At 41.0% G+C, this 21,464-nt stretch overlaps 1 protein-coding gene across 2 annotated transcripts in view; it reads right to left on the bottom strand.

Moving 5' to 3' along the window:
- LOC133731495 (D-xylose-proton symporter-like 3, chloroplastic) overlaps positions 1-21,464 on the bottom strand; it is a 42,030-nt gene that overhangs the window by 2,717 nt on the left and 17,849 nt on the right. The window contains exons 1-3 of one of the 2 annotated variants that reach the window (XM_062158862.1): positions 922-1,227; positions 719-819; positions 43-121 (exon numbers count right to left, since the gene is read on the bottom strand). In XM_062158862.1, coding sequence (XP_062014846.1) covers positions 43-121; positions 719-819; positions 922-1,119 — 378 coding nt within the window. In that variant the 5' untranslated portion in view covers positions 1,120-1,227. Of the gene's footprint in view, positions 1-42; positions 122-718; positions 820-921; positions 1,228-21,464 lie in introns of those variants that run through there. The other variant, XM_062158863.1, reaches the window with a different exon arrangement.

Below are 21,464 nucleotides of genomic sequence, written 5' to 3'. Positions count from 1 at the left end.
CATCAAAACCACAAAAGCAAACCACTAAAAATGAAGGTATACCGTTAATGAGATGGTAGCACCAGAAGTGGCACCAATGTCGTACCCAAATAACAGACCACCCAATGCCGGAAACACAAAACTAGAATTCCAAGAAGTTGGTTATTAACACAATTACAAGTACCAGAAAATAGAGAACTATTCAAACACAAATTTCAGCAGATTGCAGTCTCTACTTTCATCTAAAAGCTGCTTCTTTCTTTAATTTTATATTAAACTACATTGCATAGTTTGCTACTCTTCGAAAAGCACTCAACTTGCTTCAGTACCAAAACTAAAGCATGACACTTCAGCCCCATTAAGGTCCAATTCAGATCCTCCATTACATTGGTTTCCAACATGTTACCCTCATCACAAGTACCAAAAAGTAGAGAGCTTTTCAAGCATAAACATAAGCACAATGCAGTATGTTAGTTCATCTAAAAAGCTGCTTCTTTCTTTAGTTTAAACAAACATTCACTCACAAGGCATAGTTTGCTATCCTTCAAACATTACTCAATTTGCTTCAGTACCAAAACTAAAGCATGAAACTTTACCCCCAGTACGATCCAATTCATGTCCTCCATTACATTGGCTCACAAACTGTTACCCCCATTCTAGAATTGAGGTTTAAAGAACACCCAATTACTCAAAACATGAGAAGAACTCATATAAACAACTAAACTGGGTAGAAACGTACGGAATAATCACAGAAACCCAAGAATAATCCTCTTGTGGAGTTGCCTCAGGAATAAGAGACTGAGCCTCATCCCCTGAAGAATAGCCATTCTGAGATCCAACCTACACAAACCAAATGCAAAATGAATTCCATTACTCAAAACCCAGATAGAAAAAAAAAAAAAAAAGCAGAATCTGAAATGGGTTCTGGTCAGTTTTGTGTGCCTTGACACTGAATCCGAGTTTTGATGATGGCTTTGTGAAAGTGCCAAACTTGGCCCTGAAACAAGCAGAAGAACGAAGGGGAGGAGGGGTAGAGTGGGCATTAGAGAGAAGTGGGATTACAGGTTTCTGCTTCTTGGGTTGATGAAGTGGTGGTGAGTATAGTGTGTGGTTGAACAGTGGCCGAGTTGAGAAAGCCATTTTTGGGAACTGATCTGCCACAAGGTTGTTAATTGGTCGTTGATATTTCCCGCTTCACTGTCTCTCTCTCTCTCTCCCTCTCTCTCTGTGAGTGAGAGTGAGTGAGATATTTTGTTTGAGTTTTGACGTTTGATGATTTTTAGCACTCGGCTTCTTCTTCAATCTCTGATCCATCTGTTCATCTGAACAATGCGTGTGCGTTTGTAAGAGCAACTTCAACAGCTTCTCCATATTTTGATTTTTCTATAATTTAAGAAAAAAAATGAGGCTCTTTTGCTCTAACAGATTCTATATAACTATCTCTATTTTAGGTAAAGTGAGGAAAGAGAAAACTAAATTCCCTATATTTACAGCAATCTCTAAAATTTTAAGGAAAAATATGGAGATTTTAGAGATTGCTGTAAAATAGGGAATCTGTTGGAGTTGGAGAATAAAAAGAGGCTAAAACTTTGACTTTTGTTTCCCCATGATACCGAAATTATAGCGAAGCTGTTGGAGTTACTCTAATTTGTTCAGAATGGGAGTTGTTCCAAGCATCCAACTATCCAATAAAGTACAGAATGGTTCATATCTCATCCGGGCATAGTGAATACGAGGGTCACACGTAGTGATAAACTGATAATAAACTCAATGAAGCTAAAAAAAAAATTAATAATTACATGTGAAAATGGACATAACTATTTTAGGGAATCAGAAATTGAGATAAAATCGCTGTGTGTTCTCATTGATAATAGGGGTCTCTTTATTACAATGCATAGAGTCTGAATCATACAAGAAAAGATAATCATACATTGAATAAGAATCTCTAGATTCTTCTAATTAAACTTTATGGTCAAGTAACCTAGAGTTTGGGCCAGACACAAAATAGAGATACAGTTGAACACTCCCCCTTGTGTCGTCCAAATGTGGTGCTCCTCTCATTGCCTCATTAAAAACCTTGCCGAGTAACAAAAACTTTGTGGGACAAAAATAACCTCGGTCGAAGGGGAAAAAGAGCACAACACACCCTTCACGCTTCGAGACGAACATGTAGACATCTCCCCCTGATGTCTGTGCCTCCCCTTGATGACTACGATTATGGGAGTTCAGATAATTTCCGCAAGTCAATTCTTGCCACATGTTTCTCGAACGTGGATTTAGGCAATGACTTAGTAAACAAGTCTGCCACATTAGCTTCAGATCGAACTTGGTTTACTTTGATCTTGAGGAGCTTTTGTTGTTGCTGATTGTAGAAGAATTTGGGCGATATATGCTTGGTGCATGTTGTCGCCTTTGATGTAACCTTGCTTCATTTGTTCAATGCAAGCAACATTATCCTCATAAATGCTCGTTGGCTCATCCGTGGTAGACTTCAGACCACAATTGCTTCGAATATGGGTAACTATGGATCGAAGCCATATACATTCACGAACTGCTTCGTGAAGAGCAATAATCTCTACATGATTCGAAGAGGTAGCGACTAAGGTCTTCTTTGTAGACCTCCAAGATATAGCGGTCTTACCCATGGTGAAAACATAACATGTTTGGGAACGACCTTTGTGCGGGTCAGAGAGGTACCCAGCATGAGCAAAACCTTCCAAAACACTTATATCGTTTTGGGATGGGGATAGGGGACGTGAAACACTATGTATGGCGTCCCTGGTATTTGATGGGTCCAAATCCATCGTCTCTCTGTAGGGATAGAACAAGCCCATAACGATCGTACCACTTAGGTATCGAAAGATATCTTTAACACCAGTCCAATGGCGTCATGTTGGCGCAGAGCTATATCTAGCTAGCAAGTTCACAGCGAATGAGATGTTCGGTCTCCTGTATCGTGCTAAGTACAATAATGCGCCTATTTCACTTAGGTAGGGCACTTCTACCTCTAGCACTTCTTCGTCGTCATCTTTTGGACGGAATGGATCCTTCTTTGGATCAAGACTACGAACGACCATTGGGGTGTTTGAAGGCTTAATCTTGTAAGTGTTGAAACGCCTAAGCATCTTTTAGGTATAAGCTGATTGATGAATCAAGATACCATCTCTACGGTGCTCAAGTTCCAAACCGAGGCAAAACCGTGTTTTCCCAAGATCTTTCATCTCAAACTCGGATTTCAAGTGTTCAGCGGTTTCCCTTAACTCTTTAAGGGTGCCAATTATATTCATGTCATCGACATAAACCGCTACTATTGCAAATCCGGAACTTGTCCTTTTATGAACACACATATGCATAGTTCATTGTTGACATATCCCTTACCAATCAAGTAGTCACTTAGACGGTTATACCACATCCGTCCGGATTGTTTCAATCCATATAGTGAGTGTTTCAACCTTATAGCAAACGTGCTCCGTGGTTTAGAGCCACTTGATTTGGGTAACTGAAGTCCATCTAGAACCTTCATGTATATCTCCGTATCTAGATCCCTATATAGATACGCAGTAACCACATCCATAAGCTACATGTTCAGTTTTTCAGAAACTACCAAACTGACAAGGTAGTGGAACGTTATAATGTCCATTACCGGATAATATGTCTCCTCATAGCCGATTCCAGGGTGTTGTGAGAAGCCTTGCGCCACAAGACGAGCTTTGTATCTTACAATCTCGTTTTTCTCATTACGCTTTCTAACGAATACCCATTTTTGACCAACTGGTTTGGTGTTGGGCGGTATTGGTACAACTTTGCCAAATACCTTTCTTTTCGCTAGAGAATCAAGTTTTGCCTGGATCGCATCTTTCCATTTTGGCCAATCGGCTCTACGTTGGCATTCATCAACGGAGCGTGGTTCGATGTCATCGGTCTCAATAATCTCACCCGCCACTGAATACGCAAATACATCATCAATGATGATGGAGCTTATTTCCCACGTCTCATGTACACTAGTGTAATTTATAGAGATCTCTACGTTCTCAGGGATAGGTTCTGATATTGAGGCGTCCCCCAATGATGTCTCTTGGACATAACCATAATCACGAACATTCTCATGGGACGGATTTTGAGTATCGATGATCAAAGGATTTGTTTGTGCCCCATTCTCTCTCTTTCTAGGGCGAGTATCCTTCGAACCAACTGGTCTACTGTGCTTTCTTGCGGGACCTGCCGCCATAAACGCCACATCATTGCCATTCTGGGCAATGGCGCCATCTCCTGGTGTCACAGGAGTGGCGTTATGTTCAGTATTCGGGACATCAATCCTTGCAGGCACGTTTGCAGCAGGTATGTGTGATCTCGTCACTTTGGCAACATCAAAAAACGCATCAGGCGGAGTGTCTGCTACGTTCTGGAGCTCGATTATTCTCCGCACTTCAAGTTTGGACTGTGCGGTACGGGGATCGAGATGAGACATAGTGGGGACAGACCACGACAATTCCTGTCGTTCCTGTTGAACATCTGTGTTCTTATCTCCCCCTAACGATGGGAAGACTGTCTCATCAAAGTGACAATCCGCAAATCTAGCGGTAAAGAGATCGCCTGTCAAGGGTTCAAGATAGCGGACGATAGTTGGAGATTCATATCCAACATAAATGCTCATTCGTCGTTGTGGACCCATCTTAGTACGCTGTGGCGGCGTAATAGGCACATAAATGGCACACCCAAAAATGCGTAAGTGCGAGATATCATGCTCGTACCCAGTCACTAGCTGTAACGCAGAGTAAGATTGGGTTGCAGTGGGTCGTAGACTAATTAGCGTCGTTGCGTGCAATATTGCATATCCCCAAGCAGAAACAGGGAGACTGGTGAGCATAACCAATGTCCGTGCTATCATCTGTAGTCGTTTGATAGCGGCTTCCACGAAACCATTTTGGGTATAAACATGGGGAATTGGATGCTCTACATCAATCCCCAGTGATATGCAATAGTCATCAAATGCTTTCGATGTAAACTCCCCAGCATTATCAAGTCGAATTGACTTAATAGGATGGTCAGGGTAGTGAGCCCGTAGACTGATAATCTGGGCGAGGAGTTTAGCATAAGCAGCATTTCGAGTGGACAACAGCGCGACATGTGACCAGCGTGTCGTCACATCAACCAATACCATAAAGTATTTAAAAGGTCCGCATGATGGTTGAATTGGTCCACAGATATCCCCTTGGATTCTCTGTAAGAACAGAATGAGTATTTTGGGATCCTTTGCGTAGGACAGTCTCGGTCCTAATTTCCCGAAGGAACAGTCTTTACAAAATGAGCGAGGGGCCTTAGAAGTAACCAATGAGGATTTTGGTTGGGCCTGAGCGTCTGTAGTACTATTAGAAGCAAAATATGTGACTACATCACCCATCATGGCGTTGGAACCATGGAAAGTGGCATCCACGGAGTCTTGGCCATGGGGAGAAGCATCCATGGCATCATGACCATGGGGAGGGACATCCATGGCGTCATGGCCATGGGCAACGCCATTTATGGCGTTGTCACAAGGGACTTGGGTGGCCTTATGGCGTCCCATGACAGCCGCAGGCAGCGCCAGATGCTGCAATGGCTGCTGTCTTACTAAGTCCGGGAATCAATTTTCGATTCTTGTTTCTTCTCACTCTGAAGAATGGATGTCCATGTGAAGTCTTTAGTATACGGAGTATCATATCACGACCAGGATGTCCTAGTCGGTCATGCCAAAGCCAGTATGTGTCAGAATCCAAGAGATCTTCTCTTATGACATTATTGGATTCAATTGGTCGAATTGTAGTGACATAAAGTCCATTAGACTGAAACATAAGCTTCTCTAAGATGCGCTTCCGTCCGCAATCATTAGAGGTAATGCAAAGGAACTCTTTTCCATTCTCAGTATACATTTCCGCATGGAATCCGTTGGCTCTTATATCTTTAAAGCTCAATAAGGTTCGATTTGCCTTAGGAGCGTAGAGAGCTTTTGCGACTTTAATCAAGGTGCCATTTGGCAATAGGAATTGGGCCATTCCATGTCCTTGAACTAAACCTGATGGCCTAGCCATAGTAGTCACAGATGAATATGTAGGCAACATCTCTAAGAATAATTGCCTATGGCGTAGAATGGTATGCGTAGTCGCACTATCCGTAAGACATTGTAGTTCTCCAGAATCCATTCCTAAAAGAAAAGCTCGTAATTAAAAGGGAGTCATAAAGAAAAGAACTCAACTTTTATTAATAAGCCAAACGGAATTACATCATTGTTTCTTTCACCAAAGAAAATCTAATCCAATAAACTAGCTAATGCAAAACAATGGTAGTCGTCTAACTTCGTTCGGTAATTCCAATGCAAATGTGACCAGGTGAGTAGAGAGATGTCAGTGGAGCGAGGCTCACTTAAGTACCACTAATCTCAAAATCTTCCTAGACATCACACTTATATTGAGTACGCCTACTTTGAAGGAAGACTAATACCATTGGCATCTACTACAAAAATAATATGGCAATTGCCTACATCTCTTGGAAATAAAAGGACTTAATCAAAATCGCCAGTTTCTTGGCCCTTGAAGTCGTTCACCCTAAGAGCAACGTCATCCTCTTGATCTTCTTGCTCCATGTAGTGCGCCTCCCTTGCTTCACGATACGCCTTGTATGCGTCTGCAACATTATGGGAAACTCTACATGCTTTGGCCCAATGTCCAGTTGCTCCACATCAAAGACAAACATCATTATGGTCAGGCTCCCTTAATAGAGGCGCCTTTGGGGCGCGATTTGGACGACCATTGCTCTTGGTGGCGTCACCACCATGGCCAGAGGCTCCGCCTCTCTCTCTCTTCACACGTTGACCTCCACGGTTCCGTGCACGCCTCTCTTGGCGGTTTCCTTCCTCTTTAGGGCGAGAATATGGACCAGAATGTCCAGAATTGTCCCTACTCTCAGGGTTTCGCTCCTTGTGTCCTCCCTTGGGGGGCGCGACTATAGTTAGACTCCGGAATAGACTTGGTTCCTACGGGTTTAGCATTATAGTTCTTCACAAGGATATTGTCGTGCTTCTCAGCCACGTTCATGGCACCAACGAGCTCATGAAACCTTGTGATACGTCCTGCATTCACATCAATCCGATAATTCTTTGAAATCATCAGGGAAAAGACGGGGAAGGTAGAGAGAGTCTTCTCGATCAACATCGTATTAGTTATGGTTTTGCCACAGAACTCCATCAAAAACTTGATATGAAGGGCTTTCGAGTTATAATCAAGCACATACTTGAAATCATAAAAGCGGAGGCTATGCCATCTCACTTCTAAATTAGGAAGCAGGGAGTCACGAACGTTGCCAAATCCCTGCTCAAGTTCCACCCATAGTTTTCTTGGGCCTTCCTCATTGAGGTCTTCACTTTGGAGCGCGTCATTCATGTGCCTTGTCATGAGAATTACGACTTTAGCTTGATTTGCTTCAAAAGCAGTAGCTTGCTCAATGGAGAGCACGTTCAAACTAGGCTCTTGGATGGTTTCCAGAAGTCCATCAGCCTTAAGATGTTGGCGCACATCTCGGACCCATATATGGTATCCTGCTCCAGTTGTCTCCAGTGGAACAAAGTTCAACTTGTTCAGGTTACTCATCCTGAAAAACAACACAAGATTAGGGTTAGTTTCGGAGCAAAAAGGCTACCACGAAAAACTATAAAATTTCTTAGCGTAGTCACTTCCAAGAAATTAGGGATTTTCTAAGCGTAGTCGCTTCCAAGAAAATCCAATTCCAAGAGGGGTTTTGGATTAGATCGAAACAACGATGTATGTGGTCGATCGTTTTCTTCTCAACAGACTCTAAGTTTGGAGGACTCTACAAGCTCCAAGCTTGGAGTGAGCACGAACCCCCACAGTTCGGCTTTTGGTCTCCCCTATGAAGAAGAAAGGGGGGTAGAAGAAGGGAGGTTGCAAGTCCCCGAGAAAAGAAGAAAAGAATGAAAAACTTCAAAAACGGGAACTTATAGAAAAATTTACCTTGAAAAGTAGCCGGAAATCTTGACTGGAAAAGTTGATGAAGATGGCCGGAAAAAGGTCGTCGGAGGTCGCCGGAAAAGTGGCCGGAAATTGGTGGCAGTCGGTGGTGGCCGGAGCTAGGCAAGCCGATGCAAGGCAGTTGCGAGGGTTGTGCGGAACTGCTGCAGGGGCTGTGCGGAGCTGCTGCTAAGGTGTGCGGAGGCTATGCAGGGGCTGTCGGCAAGTGCTCTGCAGGTGCTCGGCAGGGGTCGACAGGCTCTCGGCAGGGGCTGCGCAGGGACTCGGCAGGTGTCGGCTGAGGCAAGCACACATCTCGGCAAGTGTTGGCAGGGGCCTGTGCGGGGTTCTCGGCAGGACTCGGCAGGGGTTGTCTGTAGATCTCGGCAGATGCAGGCACAAGGGTGCGCAGGACTCGGCAGGAGCTCGGCAGCATTTGTAGGGGGTTGGCTCAGGGCAGGCACAATAGGCAAGGGCCGGTTCAGTTTTTCCGATGGCCGGTTCAGGTGGATTCTGGCCGGTTCCGGTGGTTCCACCGTCGGTTCTGGGCTCCTTGGGAGTAGGGCTTCGATATGTGAGGCGGTGGTTGCAGGATTTTGAGGGTTACGAAATTAGGGTTTTCAGGGTTAGTGCTTCGTGCTGATAACGTGTTTTAGGGAATCAGAAATTGAGAGAAAATCGTTGTGTGTTCTCATTGATAATAGGGGCCTCTTTATTACAATGCATAGAGTCTGAATCATACAAGGAAAGATAATCATACATTGAATAGGAATCTCTAGATTCTTCTAATTAAACCCTATTACCACTAGGTCAAGTAACCTAGAGTTTGGGCCAGACACAAAATAGAGATACACTTGAACAATAACTTATTCGTTAGCAAAAGAGTTGGGTAAAATATACACCAAAAAAAAAATCAATTTTATCGAGTAAAGGTATTAAAAATTTTAAATCGTGAAATATGTGTCAAATAAAATGATTTTGAATCGCGAGATATGTGACAAATAAAATGTCAAATAACATAAGTAATTTAGAAAAAAAATTTATATATATATATAAAATAAGGGGATGGATGATATATATAACAAGGCAACATCTGAAACAAACTGATAGCTGGAACATAGCAAATTAATGACCGTTTATTCAAAGGGTTTTTGTCCATTTACCCAATTTCTAGATATTTTTTTCCCATTTACCCCATTATGTTTTTTTAATTCTCTCTTACCCAAAACACTCTAAGGAGGTTTTCCCTAATATCCCATTAAGATTTTTTTTTTTGTTTTTATTTTTTTAATACCATTTTACCCTCACCTTTGTTACTTAGAGAGAGAGAGAGAAAAAAAAATTGATAGGAGCATAAATGCGACAAATATAGCGTGAAATCCTTTACACTTTTCTTAATTATTTCCTTTAAAAAGTCAGTTTTAACTCTATTTTCTTTTTAGGTAGTTTGTGAAGCAGTTCAAGAGAAATACGAGCTTAAAGGGAGCAACGAAGCCATGGAACATGAAGTACTGATGCAGAGGACTAATTTTGATCAACCTTTTATCCAGAAATTACAAGGGAAGTCCACGGAAATCGTTGTGCAAAACAGTTGCTGCAAAGCAGAAAACTGCAGTTTCAGAATCAGCTTTCTGGGAACGGTTTTGAGGAGAAATTCTTGCATCATTCCAGCTGTAACTTTGCACAAAGGGCCAGCGATACTTCAAGACATGATGTTATACTTTAACAAGTGCCAAAGAACTGGTCAGAACCATCAACGAGGCAGCAGAAAATCAAAGTCAAAGTAGGCTTCCAGATAAGGCAAAAACTGTCAGCTTTTAACGAAGCTTTTTGGGAGTTATTTTCCGGCCATTTTCTTGGAGTTTTTCCAGAAGGTTGTTGATCATTCTAGAAGATATGATGTCATACAACATGTGAGAGTCAATAACCATCCAGAATTGTGTCAAGACGAAGTCGTTCCTTGCCCAAGAAGTAAGCTTCAGAGAGAGAAATTGAATCCTAGTCGAAACAGGACAGTTTGGCAGGAATCTTATTTGGACGGATTTTGGGTGCATTTTTGGAAGGTTATTGCTGCTGCAAATATGAAGGAAAGTCCTAGAACAATTCCACAGGATTTTGGGAAGATTACTAAGGCTTGAAAATCATTTAATTGTGCACTAATTAGAGTAATCCTCAAGCAACTAGGGGAGGTTTTCAAAGCAGAATTGGAAAAGGAAACTTGGGGGTGCTCCACATATATATATAGAGCAGCAGAACACGTTGCAAACTACCACCCTACAGCGCCATCTTCTGCCCTAAACCCTAGCACACAAAGTCTTGAAATTTCCAAGTCCTCCAAGAGCAAAAACCGTGCACACCATCATCCACCTTCATCAAGCTTTGCCGTGTTCTTCATCTTGAAGGAGTTCTTGCGTCCAAGGCTGCCTAAAAGTGTATTCGTGGCTCTCATCTTCTCTCCTTTACGGTTTTTACTTTCTTGTAATTCAAACTCATATGTTTGTAATTGTGAATTTTAAGACAATGTGTGGCTAATCTACTTTTGGTAGGGGTGAGGTTTGAAGCCCCTACGATATGTTTTTGACAATATTTTGATTCCTAGTTTTGTGATTGCTTTGTTGTGAAATTGTTTATTTGGTTTTGGTTTACAGATAACTCTTGCATATTTATGTTTTATGAATGCGCACATAAAATATTATGATCATGTGAGTGGGGCTAGAAATAGGTATTTTAATCTCCTAAACGGTTAATAATGCTTGTTTCAATGGTAGTAAAACCTATAGGACAATAGGTGAAACCAAATAAAAAGGATTGCATGCTAGGTAGGCGTTCCACACTAGTTTTGCATACTTGTTTCAATCCAACTTCCACACGTGATTAATGCTTAGAATAAATTGTTGATAGGATAGCGTTCTATACCTTGATTGTTTATTCTAAAGGCTTAGTAATGGTGCGTTCATCTTGCTTAAGTATTCTAGGGAAGTAGTAAGAACTTATGCATGCGTTCATGGTTTGTTCTTGATTGAAACATTTTTCACGACTTAGTAATTGAAGGAGGATGATAAATTTGTCTCAAGCATATTTTGGTGGTGGATTTCCGAGTTCCTAACAGCTTCATCCATATATTTTCAAACCCCAAAAATCTCGAATTGCTTTCTTTGTTTTCTGTTTATTTTTCGTTAAAAACCAAAAAACCCCAAATCAGTTTCGTTTTTAGGATTGCAGTGCCCTCTTCTATCCCCTCTCTGACCCTCCATCTTTCTTTCTTCTTTTCTAGTGTTTGAAGTTTTCTTTAGTTTAGTTCAGATTTTTGTTATTCTTTTTTTTATGTGTTAGTTTAGTTTAGTTTAGTTTTCTTTTGTGTGAATTATAAAGTTACCCTCAATCCCCGGCTTGAACGATCCCTGGTTACTCTATATTGCTAACGACTACATCTTGCAGGGTTAAATTGCGAGCTTGTTTTTAGCGTATCAATTTTTGGTGCCATTGTCGGCGATTGAAAAATACTTATTTTTCACATTGTTTGGTTTTATTTTTTTTTTTTTATTTTTTTTGTATATATTACTAACTTCAATTTTTGTTTTGTTTTTCAATGTGGCATCAATCTTACGGGGGTGTGTTCCATATGCTCCATGGTTGGTCATTCAATGGAGACATGTCCAAGCATCCAATATCAATTTTTGGATCAAGGATACTATGATGAAAATACCATGCTTAGAGGATTTCAAGACAACCAAGGGCATTAGAATAATTACTATTCACCTCCATACAATCCGGTATGGAATAACTCTTCTTATTTTGGGTGGAACAATGATCCAAACATGCAACAAGGATGTTTCAATGAGTTCGAAGCTTCTCCATATTCATACCATGACTATTGGCCACAAGCCCCACATCCTCAAAACTCAGGTATGTCTAATAATTATGATGAGATTATTAAGGAACTAAATGCTGCTACTCAAGTTGTGATTCAGGGACAGCAAGCTTTGAATGCTTCTATTCAGCAAGCTCGTGAGGGTGATGATGCTTGGGCAGAAACTCGAAGGCGTTGGGAGGCCTTTATATCTCAGGAGCACCCTTCTAAACCAATGGCAACTTTAGGAAAGCTCCCGATAACTACGGCTTTGTGTCAACCTCATGAGGCAGTCCATGAATCAGCAGTTGATGAGGATGAAGTAATGGATTTTGAGAAGTCATATAAAGCAACTCAATGTTGGGACTTGTGAGGATTATGAAGTACACTACATGACCGAGCTTGAAAAGTGGGAAATGGAAGACCCCTTTGATGATGAGGAACCCTACAACGAAGGAAGTAAGGATGAGCTTCATGCAAACATGTCCCAAGTGCCTGAAATAATCATGGTATCACATGAAGATCCAAAAGGTTATGAGACCACGAGGGAGGATTGCTTAAAAGAGGAGTCCATCAAAGCTCCTACATTTGGGCCTTTATTTCTAGCACATGGAAGACCATCTGATCCTTCAACGCCTCATTCAAGCTCTACACATGTTCTCCCCATCCAAGCAACAGTTGAGTTTGTTGATCATGTAGAGATGGTGATAAGTGAATATCTCAAATCAGATAAGGAGATCATTCTAGCTGTGATTGTTGAACTTAAGAAAAGAATGAGACAATGGAAGAAGAGAAAGAAAAAGAGCAGCATCAAATCCTATCTTTCCGTTGCTCCTAAGTTACCCAAGTTGCTATCAAGGGATCATGAAACATCTTTGAAGAGGCTTAAGCATCTGATCGAGCCGCGGCCTAAACCTCCTGATTACTCTAGATGAAGAGTTGCTATGTCAGGCTGAAGACAATAAACCAAGCGCTTCTTGGGAGGCAACCCAAAAGTTTCTTTCTTTATTTTCTTCTTTTTATATTCTCTTCCCTTTTATGTTTTTAGTTTGTGTGCAGGTCATAAGGTTGTAGAGAAGTGTGAAAAGTGTCACTTCTGTAAAAACAGAGTGCCGACCATACAGTCAGTCTACTTTGGATGACTGTCGTTTTTAGCTCAGATGGAACCACAAGACGTACCATGTATGAATCGAAATATATTTGAGTCTAGTTTTTGTAGATTTTTACAGAACTGGATTCGGAGTCTATATGCATTCCCAGTTCCACTTTGAGTACAGCAAGGTCATCCCAGGAAAACAGAATCTGTGTAGTTCGGACAGATAAAAGACAAAACAGGGAATACTTCCGGGGGTCTAATAAGGACAAGCCTTATATGCACTTAAAGCTTGAGATGTCTACTTCAAAAGTGATCTAGAGCATCATCTCCATTGGAGCACTGTAACCCGTCGGAATTGAGGTTTGAATGGGTAAAGGTCCTTTTCTCCGCCTTTCTGTACAAATTTCTGTTTTTCCTCTAACTTTGCAGCGCTGCCATTTTCAATCTTTATGGAGTTAGGAGACGTGCCACATATGCACGGACAGCTTATAACACCCACTTTCAGCTCCCAGAAGCCGCTCATCCAGCAGGCAGTCCCTCCAGAAGTTATGAGGGCTAGAAGTTGGCCTCATGACGCAACATTGTGAAGTTAGAAAGTGTACTTTTCGTTCATTCTCTCCTTTTCAACCCATCATCACTTCTTTTGGAGTCCATATAGCATGGAGCTTATGTCTGGAAGTCAAGACCTTATGGTCTTGAGGTTGGGGTCTTTGTGTCATCTCCAAAGGTCGCGAGCATTGAGAGGTCTACAAGGGGGAGATTTTCTATCAACCTTCTCACCTTTCTTCTTTTTGATTTCCCTTCTTTACGCTTCTATTATGCATTGTTTGATTTAATTTGCCAGACATTGAGGGCAATGTGTAATTCAAGTGTGGGGTAAGGGAATTTGAGTCTTATGTGAAAAAAAAAAAAAAATTGTTAGTTATTTTTTGTTTTTAGCGTTTTTAGTTCTTGTTTTCAGTTTTTGTTTTGTTTTGTTTTTCGAGTCTTAGGTTGCTTTCAACTGTCTAGGATGAACTTAATCTCTGAAATTATAGATAAAAGAGGATCAAAATATTGAGATGATGTTAAAAGAATTCTTTGGTTAAATACAATGTATATAAAGCATATGATTGTGTAGTAGATATGGTTTTCGTTGACCTTGATACAGAATTATGAGCATGTTGATGATGAGTTTTGATTCATAATAACCCTTGTGAGAATTTGACTCTATTTGCCATTCTTTGTGAGTGTTCATTGAAAATTATACTCTTATTTTTCTTGGCAATGCTTAGTGATCTCATTATCTTTCTCTTTGATTGACTGTTTGCCACAAATTAAGTTTAACGGACTCTAGAGATTACTAGAACTTGCTCTTGCACTGGTCGAAACTTTTATCAATACATGTCCCTGATTTTGGAAAGGATAAAGGCACCTAGGAACTACCACCATAGCCAAAACAGCCTGTGTCCTCATTTGTGTACACAAGATGTACAAACCCCTAGTTTAACCCCTTTGAGCCTACATTTAAACCTTTTTCTTTCATCACTCTCAAAATCCTAACCCTTGAACCTTAGTATAGTTATATCCCTACCCTTGTTCTAAAGATTTAGTGGAGTTTTAACTTTGAGACATACAAGATCAAGGTGGCGTCAAGGATGATGAAGATGAGGAGAAAGAATAAGTGTGGGGGAAAGACTTGTCCATGAAAGAAAGAAAAAAATATGTATGCCGGAAAAAAAAAAAAACAGAAAAAAAGAGAATGAAAAAAAAAGTGTACGGCAATGAAAACAAAAAAATGAAAGTATTTATGGATTTTAGTCCCTCCATTGTGGATAAGGAGTTTTGTTTTGAAGTGAAGGCCTAAGTACGATGAATTTGGTCTTTGTCCTATTTCACAAGTGTTCGAAGGAGTGTTAGAATGAAGCAAGGGTCCAACACAATGACATCCGGCCCTCAATAAAGACACACAAGAAGCTCAATGTTGCAAGATGCATTGGTAGCTAAAACAAGACGTCTCAATACTTCAATGAAGGCTCCGCTAGGTTTTTAGAACACTTTGTGATTTTTCCTTACCCTTTCGATTCTTTAAACCCCTAAACCTTGGCCCCATTACAACCTTGAATTAAGACCTCTTTGATCCTTAAGATGGGCAGCCTTTGATCTGTGGAGATTGGCTACAAGAGTTGAGCATATGGTTCGGTCTGTTCGGCAAGTAGTTGGTATCCTTCATGAGATCGAAAAAGAAAAAGAAAAAAAATATAAATTTCGACATTGCTTTTTCTTTGTTTATATATGTGAGCTTTTTGTTTGTCGAAAATATTATCATCTCTCACATATATTTGAGTGAAAAAGCTTTTAAGCATTAACCTTGATCTGAGAGAAGAAAGAGTGGTGAATCCTGTGAGGTTGAATCATACTTGTTGGATACATGCTGAACTCCACTCATCACCATTGTAACTCCCGTGTCTTACATGTTTATATGTGGAATATATGTTTTAATTAACTCTCGAATTACTCATGATTGACTCTTGGTTGCGTGCTAATCTTGATGCTATGAAAGTAAGAGATTTCTAAGACAACAATGTTGAAGCCATAGTTTGTTTTGAGTCCTTGTTTTATTTTCTTGGTTTTGATTTTGCTAAAGGACTAGCAAAAGCTAAGTGTGGGGGAATTTGATAGGAGCATAAATGCGACAAATATAGCATGAAATCCTTTACACTTTTCTTAGTTATTTCCTTTAAAAAGTCAGTTTTAACTCTATTTTCTTTTTAGGTAGTTCGTGAAGCAGTTCAAGAGAAATAAGAGCTTAAAGGGAGCAAAGAAGCCATGGAACATGAAGTACTGATGCAGAGGACTAATTTTGATCAACCTTTTATCCAGAAATTACAAGGGAAGTCCACGGAAATCGTTGTGCAAAACAGTTGCTGCAAAGCAGAAAACTGCAGTTTCAGAATCAGCTTTCTGGGAACGGTTTTGAGGAGAAATTCTTGCATCATTCCAGCTGTAACTTTGCACAAAGGGCCAGTGATCCTTCAATCCATGATGTTATACTTTAACAAGAGCCAAAGAACTGGTCAGAACCATCAACGAGGCAGCAGAAAATCAAAGTCAAAGCAGGCTTCCCAATAAGGCAGAAATTGTCAGCTTTTCACGAAGCTTTTTGGGAGATCTTTTCCGGCGACTTTCTTGGATTTTTTCCAGAATATTGTTGATCATTCTAGAAGATATGATTTCATAAAACACGTGGGAGTCAAGAACCATCCAGAAACTTGTCAAGAAAAAGTCGTTCCTTGTCCAAGAAGGAAGCTTCAGAGACAGAAATTGAATCCTAGTCAAAACAGGGTATTTTGGCCGAGACTCATCTTTGGACGGATTTCTTGGACATTTTTGGGAGGTTATTGATGCTGTAAATACTAAGGAAAGTCCTAGAATGATTCCTCAAGATTATGACAAGATTACCAAGCCTGGAAAATCATTTAATTGAGCACCAATTAAAGGAATCCTCAAGCAACTAGGGAAGGTTTTCAATGCATTGTTGAAGAAGGAAACTAGGGCTGCACTTCTAGCTCCTATATATATTGAGCTTCTGCACACGCTGCAGAGGACAACCACGCCTTTCACATTCTCTTCTATCTCTCTTTCTTATTCATCTGCCATCATCTTTTTCTTCTTTTTCTCTATTTGTTTTATTTTGGTTTTCAAAATAATGTGTAACTAACATTCTTGTTGTTAGGGGCGAGGTTTGAAGCCCCAATTATGTAGAACATATGTTTGTTTAAATCTAGTTTCTTGATCTTTGGTGTGAATTGGTTGTTTATTTCTGCTTGATTGAAAACTTTTATGTGTTTATGTTCTTTGGGTCGACACTTAGGATATATGCATGTAATTGGAGCTAGGTTTAGAAAATAATTCACCTAATCGTCTTGTTTTCTAATCCACAAGTATGCAAGGCTTTGGACAAAAGCTGATGTTTTAAACATGTCACGCCCCGAATTTTGAATTAAACAATTCAAATCCGAAACATGAATAATAACAATTACAAAATAACGTTCTGAATTTTTTTCTCAGAACAAACACACCACTCGCCACTCGAATATAAAATCTCGAAATCCTCGAGTTCATTAATACATCTCACTCTTACAACATAAAATTGTAAAGCTCTAAATGAGCATAACAAACCTCACAATAGAAGGAAATAAAGTAAATGCTGCAACTCTTAACCAGCTTGACCTCCGTCACGATTATCCTGACCTGCAGGATTATCCGCTACACCGTTTGAATAGTGTACCGGGATTGCAACAACACAAAACCCGGTAAGCTTTCTGAAAGCCCGTATGAGTAAACAAGAATGAACAATTGATTTATTAAATCACAATTCCTTTAACTCAAGTAAACAACCAACAATCTCAACACTCACCACTCGACCCATCTTATATAACAAATATGTATTCATGATCACGAGTAATTCAACTCGCTGCTTTCATGTCATACGTCAATTTTCAAAAAGTGTATTCATGATCACGAGTAATTCAACTCGTTGCTTTCATGTCATACTGTATTCATGATCACGAGTAATTCAACTTGCTGCTTTCATGTCATATTATGGCAGACAGACTAGAGCTCTAACTGAATCGTAATGTGTCACCTTGACCAAGGTTCACGCTTACGAAAACCTTGCCTCAGTCACCACTTGTGACAAGATCCGTAGATCAAAACATTTAAAAGTTGTCCTATCTGACTCAAATGTTACACTCCAACTCACTTATGTTTTCTCACAATAAAACAACAATAACATGACATAATGTAATTACTCAAGATCATAAATCATCATTATCATCAATGAACTCATTTACTGTCACACCAACCAATATAAATAAGGAAATTAATAACATTTGGTTCGTAACATGAACCATGTGAGATTTACTCACCTCTTATCCAATTGCGTCTTCTAAAAAGGCAAAATCACAATAATCCAATCGCTCTTCAAATCCAACCGTAAAGTACCGTCTTTATTTAGCAAACTAAACACGAAATAACCTCAAATGACGATCCAACGGTCGGATTCTAAAATAAAGACGATCCAACGGTTGGATCGAATTTAAACGATGATCCAACGGTCAGATCCTCACGGATCTCCCTGGAAACATCCTAACAAAATTATATGAAAATCCGACGGACGGATTCTCACAAATCACCTCCCGAATCACTGTTTTACAATTATATGAAAATCCAACGGTCGGATCTTCGCCCGTGACCACACAAAGTCATCGGGACAGTCATACTATCATCATATCAAAACTACAAGTCCATCGGACGGTCCAATCTTCACAGATCATGAATCGAACGATCGAAATCGATTGAAACGTAAAAATTCATGACTTAATCATACGATATCCAAAAATTGCGTATAATATATCGACAAGATCTTATTGAAATGTAGAATCTAAAAATGTATAGAAACCATATTTTTGACCCCCGGAGGTGGCCGGAAAGTGCCGCCGGAGTTAGTGGCAGAGCCGCCGCTGACCACCGCCAATGGTGTCGGGGCCGGGCTGCACTTCTTTACCTTAACATGCTGATCGATTCTCATAACTAGCTCAAGATCAGAAAATAACGGGAAGAGGTCGAAAAATTACCAGAATAGTCACGGTGGCTGGAAAATTCCCAAAATACGGCGAGCTTGAGTTCGACGTAAAAACTTCCACTACTCGCTTCGATCCCTTCTGGATATTTGTTCAGCAACTCAAGGCGATCTCCCCAGTTCAATAATCACTCAAAACGAAGCTCTACAGCTCGAGATATCCGGATCGAAAGTTCTGTTCGATCTAGATCGGGGTTGACTTGCAGCCGCTGCTACGGGCCGCGCCTCCGTGTAAGGCTGCTTCTGGGAGCTTCAGTAAGTTGAGGCGAGCAAGAGGATGAAGTTTGGCAAGGATCGGTGGCCGGAAACACGAGTTATCAAGCTTAGAAATAAAACGGGCTTAAAACTAACCGGGCTTCCGCCGCCGTTTCCAACCATTATGCGGCGCAAGGCTGCCACCTGCAGCTGAGCAAGATCGAGGTGAAGCTGTGGAACGTGGTCTGGGGTCGATCAATCGCCTGTGGAGCGAGAACAAGCTTGGAGAATAATTGCTCTGTTTCTTGGATGGTTTCGGACGAGAGAGAGAGAGAGAGAGAGAGAGAGAGAGAGAGAGAGAGAGAGAGAGAGAGAGAGAGAGAGAGAGAGAGAGAGAGAGAGAGAATTTGTCTGCTAGCTTGTTTGTATGGTTCTTCCAATTATGCATAATCATGTAAGATAATAAAGCACCGGTCTTCTAATTATGTGATTGACCACTACCCTTAAATCATGGAACACACCCAACTTTGATCAAAAGTGTCTGCCACCAAAATTTGCTTTGATTAAAAAAAACTAGGTTATTACAATCTACCCCCCTTAAAGGAATTTCGTCCCGAAATTCAAGCACTCAACTCCCCAAAGTGCTGAGGATACTTCACTCTTATGTCAGACTCTAACTCCCATGATGCATCACCCTCGTCATGATGACTCCACAGCACCTTCACAAGATCAACCTCCTTCCTACAAAGCTTCTTCGTAGACCTATCCAAGATACGAACAGGTTCAACCACAAAGGTTACATCCGTGTTTACCTCGATCGTACCATGATCAATCACATGGGACTCATCTCGGACATACTTCCTGAGCATAGACACATGAAAAACATTGTGTACACCAGACATGCTAATAGGTAAAGCAAGACGATATGCCAAGTTCCCAACCCTTTCCAGAATCTCAAAGGGTCCAACATACCTTGGTGCGAGTTTTCCCTTCTTGCCAAATCTCACTACACCTTTCATAGGTGAGACTTTCAAGAACACATGGTCACCCACATCAAACTCAACTGGTCTTCTCTTCAAGTCTGCATAACTCTTCTGTCTACTATGTGCTGTTCGGATCCTATCCCGAATAATAGTGATCTTCCCAGTAGTCTCCTGAACAAGTGCAAGACCCAAGAGTCCCTTCTCTCCTACTTCTGCCCAACAGATAGGAGTCCTACATGGCCTACCATAAAGAGCCTCATATGGGGCCATGTCGATGCTGGCGTGATAACTGTTATTATAGGCAAACTCTACCAATGGCAGATGATCCGCCCAACTTCCCTTAAAGTCCAGAATACAAGCTCTAAGCATATCCTCCATTACCTGATTCACTCTCTCAGTCTGCCCATCTGTCTGTGGATGAAATGCGGTGCTCATAGCTAAAGATGTGCCAAATGCCTTATGGAATCTACGCCAAAATTCTGAAGTGAAACGAGCATCTCGATCAGAAACAATCGTGACCGGCACACCATGAAGCTTCACTATCTCATTCAGGTACAACTTGCACAATGTATCACCTGAGTAAGTTTTAGCCACAGGAAGAAAGTGTGCAGACTTCGTCAATCAGTCCACAATCACCCAAATCGAGTCATAACCTTGCTTAGACCTAGGCAATCCAGTCACAAAGGCCATGGAGATATCTTCCCATTTCCAAACAGGAATCGATAAGGGTTTCAGCATCCCCGCGGGCCTCTGATGCTCAGCCTTCACTTGCTGACATGTAAGACACTTCGACACATGTTCTGCCACATCTCTCTTCATTCCATACCACCAAAACTGTCTTCGTAGATCCATATACATTTTGGTACCCCCTGGATGTACAGTGTATCTAGATCTATGTGCTTCCCCCATGATCTCCTCCTTGAGGTTATCAACACTTGGGACATACAATCTTCCACGAAATCTCAACCCTCCATCTGTCCCAATAGCCCACTCAGAAGGGCCCTCCACATTCGGATCAACATTCATCTCAACAATCTTCGCCTGAGCAAACTCATCAAGTGTCTGACCCTGAATGATCCTAGAATTCAAGGTGGACTGTAAGGTGATACTTCCGAGAAACATTTCATGTCCAACTCCTGCGGGCATAAGATCAAACTCAGATGCAGCTTCCAACATGAGCCACTCCTGCACCATGAGTAATGCCATGATTACTCGGGGCTTCCTACTCAAAGCATCTGCCATTACGTTGGCCTTTCCAGGATGATACTCCAAAGTGAAATCATAGTCTTTGATGAGCTCCATCCATCTCCTCTGCCTCATGTTCAACTCCTTTTGGGAGAATAGATATTTCAGACTCTTATGATCAGAAAAGAGTTCGAACTTCTCACCATACAGATAGTGTCTCCAAATCTTCAATGCAAACACCATTGCAGCTAGCTCTAGATCATGAGTGGGGTAATTCAGCTCATGAACCTTCAGTTGTCTAGAGCCATAAGCAACAACACCACCATTCTACATCAACACACACCCCAAACCCTGATGAGATGCATCACTGTAGATAACTAAACCACCACTGCTAGTAGGAATAGTCAACACTGGTGCTGTAGTCAACCTGGTCTTCAGCTCGTTGAAAGCCTTCTCACACTCATCCGTCCATAAAAATTGAGTGTCCTTCCTTGTCAATTTGGTCAAAGCTGAAGCAATACCAGAAAACCCCTCAATGAAACGCCTGTAATAC

This window comes from Rosa rugosa, chromosome 2 (genome assembly GCF_958449725.1).
Source record: "Rosa rugosa chromosome 2, drRosRugo1.1, whole genome shotgun sequence".
Taxonomy (NCBI): Eukaryota; Viridiplantae; Streptophyta; class Magnoliopsida; order Rosales; family Rosaceae; genus Rosa; species Rosa rugosa.
This window is presented reverse-complemented; position numbering and strand designations above follow the sequence as displayed.